The sequence below is a fragment of the Lonchura striata genome, chromosome 5 (genome assembly GCF_046129695.1).
Source record: "Lonchura striata isolate bLonStr1 chromosome 5, bLonStr1.mat, whole genome shotgun sequence".
Lineage (NCBI taxonomy): Eukaryota > Metazoa > Chordata > Aves > Passeriformes > Estrildidae > Lonchura > Lonchura striata.
The window spans coordinates 11907782-11920775 of record NC_134607.1 but is presented as its reverse complement, the minus strand read 5'-3'; the positions used below and the strand labels follow the sequence as shown (position 1 = coordinate 11920775).

Below are 12994 nucleotides of genomic sequence, written 5' to 3'. Positions count from 1 at the left end.
GCAGAAAAAACTCAAATCCCAATACAAACCATGTTAACATTTACTCTGACCTTTTTTAGGCTGTCAAGAGGTGCTCATTTTGCTCCACCACACCCATGGTGTCCCTCAGACTGCCTCCCTCCTCCAGAGGTAGTTCTCCCTGCAATGGTCACACTTTGCCATTGTGCTGCCCTTGCACCTACTGCAGACAGAGAGCTATCTGCAAGGGCCTTGGAAAAAGGAATAGGGTTTAAAGACCAATTCCTCACCTCATTCTTCCACCCATTTTTTTTTGTCCTGGGCTGTGCAGTTCAGGCAAGTGCAATGAATGGGAAAAGTCAGAGGTGAGATCTATATTCTGGGGGCACAGACAAGTTCCTGCTCCTGCTTTACACACAATAGCAGAGTTGGTTCACAAAAGGCAGGGTGGCAGCATGCCTGGGGAAACCAAACCAGCAGAGCATGCTGGGCCCTGCAGAATAATGAAACAACAGGCTCCCCCTTGCAGTGAATGCATTTGGAGCCCAGTGAATGCTTTTTAATTCATGAACATTAAGTATTTTAAAATAATAAATAACAATTGTTACTGACACCTTTGACATAGAGCCTAATTGAGGCATAGGAGGTCAAAGCAGCTTGTTCCAAAGACTTGACTATTCAGCAGCAGAGACAAGGCTGGCCTATGTCCCTGCTCACCCAAATATGTGCTGTAACCACCAGGCCACGGCCCCTCCTGCAGGCCACCCTGTAATACAGAACAAACAAGCTCTCATTTAGGGTGGGCAGCTACTGGGGACAGTGAAATCTCTAGCAGTTTGTTCTGGCACGGTGGCAGTGGTGAATAGACACTAATTTTCTTAGGGCAGCCAAACCCCTCATTTACCAGAAAACTTCCACAAGCGAGGATACGCCTGAAGCTCTGAAAACGTCCAGGAGCAAGGGCTGGCCTCTCCAGCTGTTTATATGATATTCAAAAGGAGAACAAGAAGGAAACGGAGTTCCGAGAATCAGGATTTCCTACCATGCCCTGGGACTGTCCTGGCAGTACACTATTCTCCCAACAGCTTCAGCATCCTCCCAAGCACACCCAGCACAAGGCATCCCCACCCCTCGCAGGGAACCCTCTCAGAAGGCACCAGGCATGCAGGGTGCTCTGTGTGGAGAGATTTAAGAGCGTTTTCCTCTCTACTCCGCCAGGCCCAGCTGGGTCAGACGCAGCACTTGGCAAGAGAAGAGTTCCCTGCTAATTTTAGCCTCTGGCTCTCCACTAAAGCAGCAGTGGCTCAGCCGCTGTGGAAAGCTGAGCAACACTGAGGTGAGGGCTGCAACTCGACCACACGCTGCCAGCTAAATACAGATAAGTGGTGGGCCAGGGGTGCCACACAAATATGGGCTGAAGCAAATCCCTCCCCATCGCTGGGAGATGGAGCAAGGACAAATTGCAGCTCCCAGGGAATGTCAGCACCGCTCTGAGGACTCTCAGAGGAATAAGTGAGGCTGCGAACCTGCAACAGGATCCCACAAGTTTTACAGACTTTTGGACAGTCCTGGGGGTGGTGCACCTTGGACACCAGTATGCCATGCTGAACAAGCATCACTTTGCAAACACTGTTCATAGGAGAGCCTGGTCTGGCTCCTTCCCATAATGGTCCCTTCTCCAGCATGCTGCCCACCACAAATCGTTACCCAGGGATGGGATGCCTTCCCTGCTGAGTCTGCAACACTGCAGTCCCTGCTGTGTGAATCAGTGCTTGGGGTGGGAGATGAGCAGGGAGAACTTCCCTGTGTCTGGATGCAAACTTGCACTGGTTCCAGCAAACAATGCCTATCCCTCTGTGTAAAAGGAAAACTCCCAAAGGCATTGCAAGATAGGAAGGGGGCCTGGAGGATTATGAAAGGAGCAGAGGTCACATGAACCTCAGCAAATTCAGAGAGTTTCTGGATTAAACACTACCTGACCATGAACCATAGGATGCTTGCAAACCAAGCATCTTTTATTCAATTTTCACTGTCTGTTGAGAAAAGGGACTTTACATCCTTTGTAAATAAGGAGGGATACATAAAAAATTCCTGACTATATTTTTCTGCAGAAAAAACTGACAAAGTGATGAGCATTTGTCTGACACCCAGGACAAACCAGGTAACCACATTCTGCCAATCAAGAGCAGCATCTGCAGCACTGAGCACAATGCCCTACAAAGATGTCTCGTCAGACTCTAACCACAGTAAAAAGCCATCATGCTACTGATTTTCAAGGCACCAAACACCCTTATGATACCAAATACATTCTTAACCATCCTGGTAGAGCTGCTTAAGATTCCTACAAGCTTCTGTAACTTTTATCCCTGTATTTTCTTCCACCTCTTTTAAACCTAAACCAGTGGTTTATTCTGTGCCCTCTTCCTTCTACATCTCTCTTTTGGATCTCTATTCCAGCCTCCCTGCTCCACTGAAATCCCAAGTATTTCCTTCTAATCTAGCCTTCAGTTTCTTACACATTGCAATATTTTAGGGGCCATCGGCATTTTCTGATCACTCTGCTCTGACAGTTGTCTTACTATGTCCCATTTTTGGCCAGTCCTTTTGTTAAATAATTCCTGTCATCTGTACTTTCAAATGCTTCCTCTTCTGCTGATTTTACCTTCCAGTTTTCTTTCTTCCTCTACTTCTGCATGAGCTGCCAAACTTGCTAAAATGCTTCTTTCCCTCCTTGATCTGCCTATGTTGTGTATCAAATTCAAACAAAGAGTTATAAGAAAAAGGTGAAAACAAAAGTTACAAATAATAAAGATTTAAAAACAAACAAAAAACCAAACAAGAAAACCCCCACCAAAAACAAAACAACAAAACTGAACCAAAAATCACCACCAATAACAAATCACAAAAAACAAACAAACAAACAAAAACAACCAAAAAAAAAACAACCAAAAAAAAACCAAACAGGAAAAAAAAACCCAACTAATCATACCTTTTGGGAAGCATGGAGTTTTGGGAAAAAAACACTCAAGAAAGAGTACTGGAAGACCCAGAGTTAATTGGCAAAGCAGTTACAATTTGCAAAGCAAAGGAAATCGGCCACATGGCTGGGGCTGATGGAATGCAGACAGCGATCAGACAGTTCAGACAAACTGAAATACTAGCCAGACTGAGGCAGGGTAGAACAGGAGTTCAAAGTCAGAGTGCACCTTCCCCTGCCCCACCAGCACACACCCAGGACTCTCTTGCCCACTGCAGCAAGAGGTGGCAGTCAATGAGATGAGCCTGGAAAGGCCTTGAAAGACCTGCTAGGAAGAGTGGTATGTTCGGAGGAATCACAAGTGCAGAGATGTGCTAGCAACATCCAAACTTCTTCAGAGTAGCAGCAGGGATGAAGATAGGGCTCAGAGAGAGGGGAAAGGAACAAGAAAGGTAGAGGCATTTATTAGCTGCAGGCTAGGTGCAGGTGAGCAGCACCATGCCAGCAACAGAGAAACTGCCAGTGGATGAAAGGCACTGGCAGAAAAAGCAAATTAAATTCAGGCTCAATGCTGACAATCTTAGCTTCACTACTGGAGCAGGTGAGCAACATGCACAAATAGATACAGATCATCAGCTACAGCCAATAATTCCATGAAGAAGGAAAACGCCCATTACAAGGTTAAATTCTGTCAAACCCTGGTCTCACAAAGCGTGTGCAATTCCCCGAAGAAGAAGTAACCAAAACAGCAGAGACAGAATTAGATCTTTTCAAGTATAAATAAGCTCCCAACATAGCACAACATGGAGCAGTATAACTGTCCTTCAACTTATGCAACTTACAAAGGTCTTCCTGACTGAGGAAGCAGCTAAAAAAGAGCAGGATCAGGGATGGCCCTAGGAATTGGTGACAGAGACAGAGCAGCCAAGGCACACGGGCAAAAAAAGGTGATGAAACAAGCTCTGCTATGCTCCTCATCCCACAAACCCAGGACTACTTAGATTCTGATTAATTAAACACCTGTATAAAGAGGGTTTTGCCCCTGCCTGAGAGGGGACAGGAGAATGATGGTCCACACCAAACCACTTCTGGGGCTTGAGGTGCTTACAGTTGGTGGTCCAGCCAGCACATGGAGACAAATCAAGTTTTGCCAAATTTGGCAAAACCTTTTTCCACAAACCACCATTCAGACTGTGTTTAGCACTGAAAAGCTTTCGAGAACCCATACGAATTTAGATCCATACAGATATTTACATTGCTACCATGTGGCTGATGGCATCTCTCATTTTCCTCTGCCTTCCCGCAAAAAAGTGGGCAACTACTTGCCTTGCTACTGTGGGACACCTCTTGGAACCTGAGGGCCTCAAAGCTGAGGGAGTTGTGGATCAGCAGCCACAGTCCCTGTGGTTACAGGGCTCAGAACAGAAGGCAGCGAGGTGGCTCACAGCAACTATATGGCCAAGGATGGCTGTTCGGGAAGCTGGGATACCTGCGGCATGAAAGATGATCTACTGTGAGAGACAGAAGAGGCTGACAGGGTGAAGGTCCCTTTCCTGGGGATCACACCATTCTGCTGCCTCATGGGCTGCCCTCCACCTCCCCTCGGGTGCTTTAGGCTCCAGCCTCCTCCTCAGCCCATGCCTGGGATTCCCTGGATGACATAGTGCCTACAATATTTTGTTGAACAGGGAGGGGACATGTGGTCCTTTGTAACCCCCCACTGATCCAGTTCCCTGCAAATGTTCCACACTGAGCAGTAGTGCCCCCAGGGAGGGCAGGGAGTTGAGGCTCAGCCTCCCTCTGGCCACTGTGCTGGCACAACAGGAGTCTCACAGAGGGAGGTCCACAGGCCCTGAAAGTGGCTGCATTTCCTCCACCTTCAAGGTTCATCCGCACTCTACTCCAGATTTAAAGACAAACCTTCTCATTGCCTTGTTGTTGTTGTTCCCCTAATAAGAAAAAGAAGCAACACATGAGCTGGGAAAGAACTTAATAATGCCTTTGTTTTTAACCCCTTGGCTTGGGTGTTACTTTGAATTTCCAAGTAGATGAGACTAATTACTCCCTCCCATTGGTGTGAGGGTACAGACTATGGGCATAACTGTTGGTCACAGAATTTACTCTGATCCATGCATGCATTGATGTTTTCAAGACACAGGAGAAGCCTCATTTTGCAATTGCTATTTACTCCTTATGTAAAGGAGACAATTATTACCAGGCTACACCTCTGGCAATTATAGTTCAGTCAGGTTCGATGGAAAAACGTGGTTTTGGCAGATTGTTTATTTTGCATTTTTGATGGAAAACAAACAAAGCACTCCCAACTGGCCTGCTTACAACAGAACATGGACTGTGGCAGCTACTGCAGACTGAGCTGCTTCAGCAGGTAATGGAGGCTATTGGTACAGGGTGGTCTGGACAGGATATTCTAAGCCTATTATAAATTTTGTTTTGCAGCTCAGATGGGATTAATAGCACCCAGACATGACTACTGCAATTTTACAGAAAATTGCATTATGAAATATAAATAAAACTAATTTAGGAAGTGAAGTATTTACAAGAAGGGCTGCAGACATCTTAACTAGGCTCAAATGAGTGGCAGCACTGAGAAAGCTGTCGGAGTTGCCAACACCAGATATACGGACCAAATCCAGGCTAATGACATGGAAATAAATAAATAACCTCTTCAAGGAGGGTAAAAAGATTTATTTAGAATGGCAGGAAAAAAGACATATATCATAAATGCAGATTATCCCCACTCCAAGAGAGCTCTACTAGGCAAGTCTGTGGCCATCACAGACGATAACCCAGATAAAATATTTTTACTGGTGAATGGAATACAACAGTATGTGACAATGAACTACTGTTTAGTGAGTGTGAATTTAGATATTTCAGTGAAACACAGGCTACCATGTAAGCCTACTAGCTCCTTACGTTCACAATTCAGAACACATGAGGAAAAGAAAGTCAAAAATTTAACCCTGTTATAGTCAGGCCTTTGATCTGTATTCAGTGTTTTTACCTTACTGACTAGCACTGACTGTCAATTTCCAACTGATAAAAAACAAAGAAAGAAAGAATATTTGAACTGTCAGAAATTAACATCGAGGTCACTGGAGTAAGAAAGGGAAGCCCCATGAATGACACAAAGGCCTGGTACTTACCATTTGTATCTCTGATGGAAAATAGTGACACAGAAAAGGAAAAATAACCCCAGACGTGACAATTTTGCCATGTAAGGGTATCAGACCTACACTGTAAAGTAATCTGTGACACCTTAATCCCCTTCTTTTAGAATCTGGGGAAAAAACCCACACTGACCTCTTTTCCCCCCTCAAAAAAAAACAAAAAACAAACAAACAAAAAAAAAAACCCAAAAAAACCCACCAGGACTATTCAAAGGGGAAATAGAGAATGTTAAAATAACCAAGCCCTCAGAAATTATAAAATCAGAATTAGTGAACTTTTGAGGGGCACTGATGCTTCAAGAGGACTCAAGCCCACCCAAAATCTTTGGGTTGTCTAAAATGATTCAACATCTTAGAGACTGACTATTTGAACATTATTATTCTGTGTAGTTGATTTAAATTATTTATTATGGCAACACAAATTATTTTCCTGTGATGTCTTAGGAGAACTTAATGGCAGCACAATCCCAGATCATCAAAGCATCTTAAAGCATCATGAACTCTCTCCAGATCAGAAGCATCAAAGGCCTTTGCACTTTGGCATGGGAAAATCTTCTCAGGAAAACAGAAATACTGAGCAGCTCTGGTCAAGATCCCAGTGTACTCTGGCTTGGCTCATGACACATACAGGCTATAAATTTCTAACATCATGAAAAGGGTGAGTATCCAAGGCCCAGATTCACAACTGTTTCCACCCAAGGCACACGGGTCTTTCTGAAATCTCACACCGTATGTAAATCAACCAGTGTATTTCCTTTTCTGGAAAGTCCTTCTCAACTATTACCCCAAATCTAAAGAAAGCAATGGAATTGGGAAATGACTGTAAGAGGCAACATCACCGCAGAGCAAGAACAAATAGGAAAGGGAAACTCAACAAAATATATAAATTCCTGAGGCTAGGAAGAAGAACCCCATAATTACTCTGTTCCCAACTGCCAGAACCTACAAGGCAGTCTCTGTTCTCAGGAGAGCATCCCGCCTTTTTCCATCCTGCAGATGTCAGCAATTTCAAACCACCAGATGAAAGATGATGTCCATCTTCCCTCACATCTGCCTGAGCTTGCAGGTGAGAGAAGGCAGAGCCTCTCTGTTACTGTAGCACACAGAAACACCTCCAGAAGACAGTAACATTCCTCTGCTATCACTCCTCTGCCCCCCCAATGTGGTGTGGCAGAGATGCTCAGGAGAGCACCTCTCTGAGATCCAAGTTATTCAGTCCAACTCACAACAGGAAGGTGTGTGCAGGAATACATACTGCTCCTGCACACCACTACATAAATCTGTCATAGTTAACATGAGTACATGAAGAGATGACACAAGAGTTTATTTATAAAGGTGGTACGTAATCTTGGCAAATTATTTGGGGATCTGCTGAGGCCAGACAAACTGCTGGCCAAGTTCCCAGGTAATAAACATCCACCTGACTTGAAGTCAAATGGTGAAAAAACACCAGGTTCACAACATACCTGTAGCACATACCCCAGCAGCAGTGCAAAGATGTACTGGCTCAGGAGAAGCATGGCATAGCTTCATGAGATCTGGACTTTCCCACCTGCTGCATCAATGAACCTCACAACCAAGCTACAGGGTGATCCACGTTGCTCTCTGTAACCCTGGGTTCTCCCCTGGAGCCTGTGAGAGCAGTCTGTGGTGTGACCATGGGCCTGGGGATGCTGGCTCCCCTTACACACCAGAGCAGGACGCCCCAGCACCTCTGGTCGCCCTCCAGCGAGGCTGCCCTCACCCCCTGGCAGCACCCTGGCCCACCTGCAGGGCACATCCCTCCCCCCACAGCCACAGTGTGCTTTGGGAATGGTGCTGCCTGGCACAGATGCCTGTGAGCAAAGGCCTCACTAGCATCCTTCTAAACACAGAAACACCACATGCAGGCTTCACGGTATAGACACTCCCTTCAGGAGGGGGTCCTTTGAGGGGGATACCTGGATTAACAGCTTGCACAGAGAGGAAATACAGACTTCAGACACCACTGGAGACCACATGGCCCCATTCCTTCCCATGTGCACTAAAGAACCTTGGGGGCAATTAGCTCTGCAAGAGAACGATACCATGCATGCCCAGGCAAGTAAGCTTGCGTGTGAGGGATTGCAAGAGCCAGCCCATGAGCATGTGAATGAACCTGCAGATGTAGGTGTGCTCCTCAGGCTGTCTGTGCATGGAGGCGAGAGGAGGAAGTTGATACATTACATTAAATGTTCAGCTTCACTTTTCTGGCAGACACTTTTCTCATACAAACACATTCACATCAACAGTACTTGGGCAACTTGCACTGCTTTTTAATGGCCTGGATGCTTGAAGGTTACCGCTCACATGGTGCAGGCATGAGAAGTGTTCTAGGAAAGCAAAGGGGTACTGAAGATGTAAACAGTGGGGATTTGGAAGTCTTGCCATAAAGAATTCTTTATTTGTACATTTCCATGGTTTCTTCTGAACCCCTCTATTTTCCACTTCAGAGAGTGGGAACGTGCATTCCTGAGTTAGAAAAGCAGCAGTCTGAAAACTTAAGTGAGACACAAACCACTAACACAATCCAAGATGGGAAGATAACACACTCCCAGTGTTATTTACTCACAACAATCAAATGTGGAGGAATGAGGGTAGGTTGAAGCAGTTGGGAAGGGCAAGTTAAGAAAGGGGCCCCCAACTCCTTGTTTCTACAAGCTGCACCTCCCAGGATTCTAACCTCATCCTGAACCCAATCCCTGTGCCTAGCTCAGTGCAACACACATGCCTGCAATAAAATTAATTAGTGCAAATGATTTATAAACTCCTGAAATGCCTTGGTCTTTGCAGCAGAAAAAACAGATTCTGCACAGCAATGGCTGGGAATGACCTCACCTCCCAAGTTTCTTCAGAGTTGGAGCTGTGTTTTCACTATGCTGACACAAGATTCTAGAGTGAAGGGGGATCACTGCACATCCTGCCTGCAAACACAGCCCACTGATACCAGCCTCGCCCCCTCAGTCATGCCTTTCTGCAGAGGTGGGCAAGATGAGGCACTGCTGGGCACAGAAGAGAAAAACAAAGGGAGCAGGGGGAGTTCTCAGACCCACCACTTCTTCCATCCAAACAGCATTACAGCAGCTCTAGGAAGTGGCAGTGTTTTGGGATGAGGGAGAGGAAAGAACTCTCCCTGCCCCGCATTACAGCAGTAAAGGCAGGATGCAGGACTTGCTCTCCAGACCTCTGTGTTCTCTCCCTCCCCAACACCTCATTCACCCTTTAAATAATAAAGTTTCCCCATCTCCAGCAGGAGCAAAGTGTGGTGTCACAGCTCATAAAGATGAAGAAAACCTTCCTAGTGGAGAGCCCACTCCAGAGAGGTTAGTGCCTGTCAGCAACAGGAGTAAATAGACTGTCTCCAGCTCTCCGGGTTTCCTGGCAGCGAGGCAGTGTCCTGCCTGTTACAACTTGTTTTGGATGACAACAGGCCACATTCCACGTGAAGAGAGTGCGCCCATCTTCAGCTCACAGCAGCCTGCTTGTTTCTTTTCAGCTGTAAGCATGTTTAAGATTCCTATAAACACATATTGAGCAGCAAACCAGAGAAACATGCTCAATATTTAAAAAAAAAAAAAAAGAACCAGAAGGCAAACCCCACAATAACAGAAACACTCTCCTACCCATGAGCAAACAGTCCTGCCAACAAGGCTCCCTGGAAAGATTATGTAAGAATATCACCTTAATACACTCACAATCACAAGGAAAAAAAAAAAAAAAAAAAAAGTTCTTTTCCTTTACCTGACCAACTACTTATTTCAGCATTGCCTTCAAAGGAAAGCCATGACTCACAAGAGCCCATACTATCCTCTGTGCCTGTCCAGCCCATCCCAACATCACTGAAAGCTCAACTTTTCAGATCAACTTTGGCACACAGAAATCCCAAGCCATGGTATACACTAGACACGAGTTCTGCACCTCAGGCAGAACCCTCACAACCTTTGACTTGAACGTTACAGCAAAATTTACCTCATGCCAGAGACTCCCCCAGTACATGGTGACGAAGCATCATGAATGCCAATGGTTACTGATGATTACACGATATTCTCCTAAACTCTTCACTCACTTTTATCCAAACTATTTTATATGCTTGACTTTGTTGCACAGCAGAGCTTGCAGATACCTCAAGAGAGGACAGTCAATTTTTAAGCATCACTTACTCAACACCCACCCCAGGGCATCTGACATTGCTCTCTCCACCACACACTGATCTGGGGGGTAAGAGGAGAGGAGCATAAAGCTTGGGAGGATGCACCATGCCTGAAGACTTGCTTCAAGACACAGACTTGAGAGCAGGGATGGTGGGGGGCATCAGAGGGGCTTGTGCTCCATCTCATGCAGGGCTGAGAGTAATGTTTTCTCCGAGTCCTCACAGCTTTGCAAGAGGAAGACTCACTTCTCTGGAAAGAGAAAAACAAACTTTGCCTTCCAGACACAGGCTGTACTATAATGCCTTTTAAGGAGGTGAGAAGAAACTCCATTACAGGCACAGGGGATGGAAACAGTGACCTCCTGTAGATCTTTCAAGCCCAAGGCTTTTCATCTTTCTCACCCCAATGGAGGAGCCTTTTAGCCTTTTGTCTAGAAAAATTGCCCAACAAAGAGCTTTTGTATTTTATCATTAATAACTGGGAAGGCTGTTGCATCAGCTAAATTGGGGTGGCAGCTCTTGGTTGGTCCCAGGAGTGACTTACAATAGGCTTCCCACCTGGGACATGCAACAGAAACGAAGCAAAAACTATTAATTGCTTGCAGAGTCACTTCCCCCCTTAGCTTCCCAGGATCCTGGAAGGAATCACCACATGGAGTCACAAACACAGCCATCCCTCTCCTCAGAGAAGAAAATATTACTTAGTTTTAAGAGCCAAAAGAAAACAAATACTATTTGTCTCCTGCTCAGATTTCTGATTTCTCTTAAAACAAAACAGGCTTTTAGAGGCAGTAGGGCAAGAGGAAGGGTGGGGAAGGTCACAGATTAACCTTCCTCCTGTTAGCAAGTTTCAGGATTCTGGCTACAAGGCCAAGAAAACATAACACCAAGTGCCCAGTGTGACCACAGCCCGCTGTGATGCTGAGCCATGAGGAGGTGCCTGCCGGAAGACTTTACCCCACCCTTTCCAGGAGCATTTAAATACCTTCTGTTTGCAATGAGCAGCAACGTCTCTGGTGGATTTGAGAGAACCTGGAATTTTATTTAATTGAACTTTAATATAATGCAATTATTTTGTTCATGTTCTGTTTTAGTTGGTAGTAACTGCAGTCATCTCACTGTTTCCAGTTTCAGTCTTAAAACAGAATGACTTTTATAACAGAGTTGTAAAAATAACCTTGTCATAAAGCAAAGAGGAATAACCCAATTCACTGAGAAAGTTGTTTTCTCCTGCACATCTCTGCTGTCCCCAGCTCTCAGCCCATTTCTCCCACCTCCTCCTTTCCCTTTGCATTGCTGGCAGTGAAAGGGCCATCAGTTTACAACTCCAAACACCTGACTCAGCCCCTCTCTCCTCATAGGCCCTATTTTAAATACTTCTCAGTTGTTTTCTCCCTTGTTTCTACACAAGCCCTCTGCCCACCTGTACAAATCTTCTCTAGGCATTTTTGGTGGGGTTTTGCTGAACTGATGTACAGTAGAAGGCGTGGTGAGACTGTGTGACAGATATAATGCAAAGTAGACTCACAGGGCAATTCATCTTCTCATTCCACCAAGCATAAAAAGAGGATTATTACTAGTGGATCTATCCCAACCAAAGAAGTCAGACCTGTTACACTGCTGGAACAATAATACATGTTTTTAGCCTTAATATCATGCATAATACAGAATATACAGGTTGAAGTCCTGGAATGGACTTTGTGGGAGTAGACATTAATGGTGCTCCTTGCACAGCCACAGTCCAAAGCTTTAAGACTGAAACCAAGCCTGACTCGTGTGAGTAAAAATTAGGAGGCTTATAACACATAATGAAAAGACCAATATACTGGAAAAGTATCAACACTTAAACATTAACATGTAGTTGAACATACTTTCAAATAGATTACACCAAGTACTGATATCGTTTAAAAAGCAGCAGCCACATCACAGGCTTTTAAAAACCGTGAGCCATTTGAAACTTTTCTGTAACTCAAAAAAAAAAAAAAAAAAAAAAAAAAAGCAAGCGTAAAAAACCACACGACGCTGACAGAATTTTCCTCTAATTCAGGAAGAAAAGCGCAGCTCTTTGCACTTTGCCTTAGCCCTGCTGTACTCCCGAAAGTTTGCACGAAGCGAGCCCGTTAGCGGGCGGGCAGTGCACCTCTCCAGGGTATGCATTCCCTCCTGCTCCGCAGACACTTCTCGCATCAAAGCCGCATTCAAAGCATCTTTGCTACCTTACAGGTTCGCACCAAGGCACCAAGAACGAGAGACATCTCAAAGGCGCGGCTCCGAGCCCTATAGTTCCAGCACGGTCAGATTTGGGCACGTCTCCCGACAGAGAGGGGGCGAGAACCAAAAGGCAGGCCAGAAGCAGCAACGGGAAGCCCCGGCGCCCGGCCGCTCCCGGGGCCAAAGCCCCGCTCCGACCGCAGTGGCTGCGCCCACCCGCGTTCCCCGCCGGCCTGGAAAGGGGAACGCCGCACGGGCTCCCGAGGATCGCGGGGTGCCCGGGCTGCGAGCGACGGGACCCCCGCTCCCTCCCCTCCCGCCCCGCGATCACTCACTGCGCTGCGGGGCAGCCCCGCCGCTGGCCGCAGCCACGAGCTCCAGGTAGGCGGCCCAGAGCCCAAGGGCTAGCGCGCCCAGGGCCAGCAGAAGCCGCAGCTGCCTCCGGCGCCGCAGCCGCGCCAGCAGCCGGCCCCGCATGGCGCCGCTCAGGGC

The 12994-nt window shown here is 46.2% G+C and overlaps 1 protein-coding gene across 1 annotated transcript in view; it reads right to left on the bottom strand.

Annotated features, from left to right (window-relative positions):
- Window positions 1-12994, bottom strand: part of B4GALNT3 (beta-1,4-N-acetyl-galactosaminyltransferase 3) — a 62271-nt gene extending 49277 nt beyond the window's left edge. The window contains exon 1 of the mRNA XM_021535177.3: window positions 12838-12994. Within this exon, the coding sequence (XP_021390852.2) occupies window positions 12838-12979 (142 nt within the window). The 5' untranslated portion in view covers window positions 12980-12994. The remainder of the gene's footprint in view (window positions 1-12837) is intronic.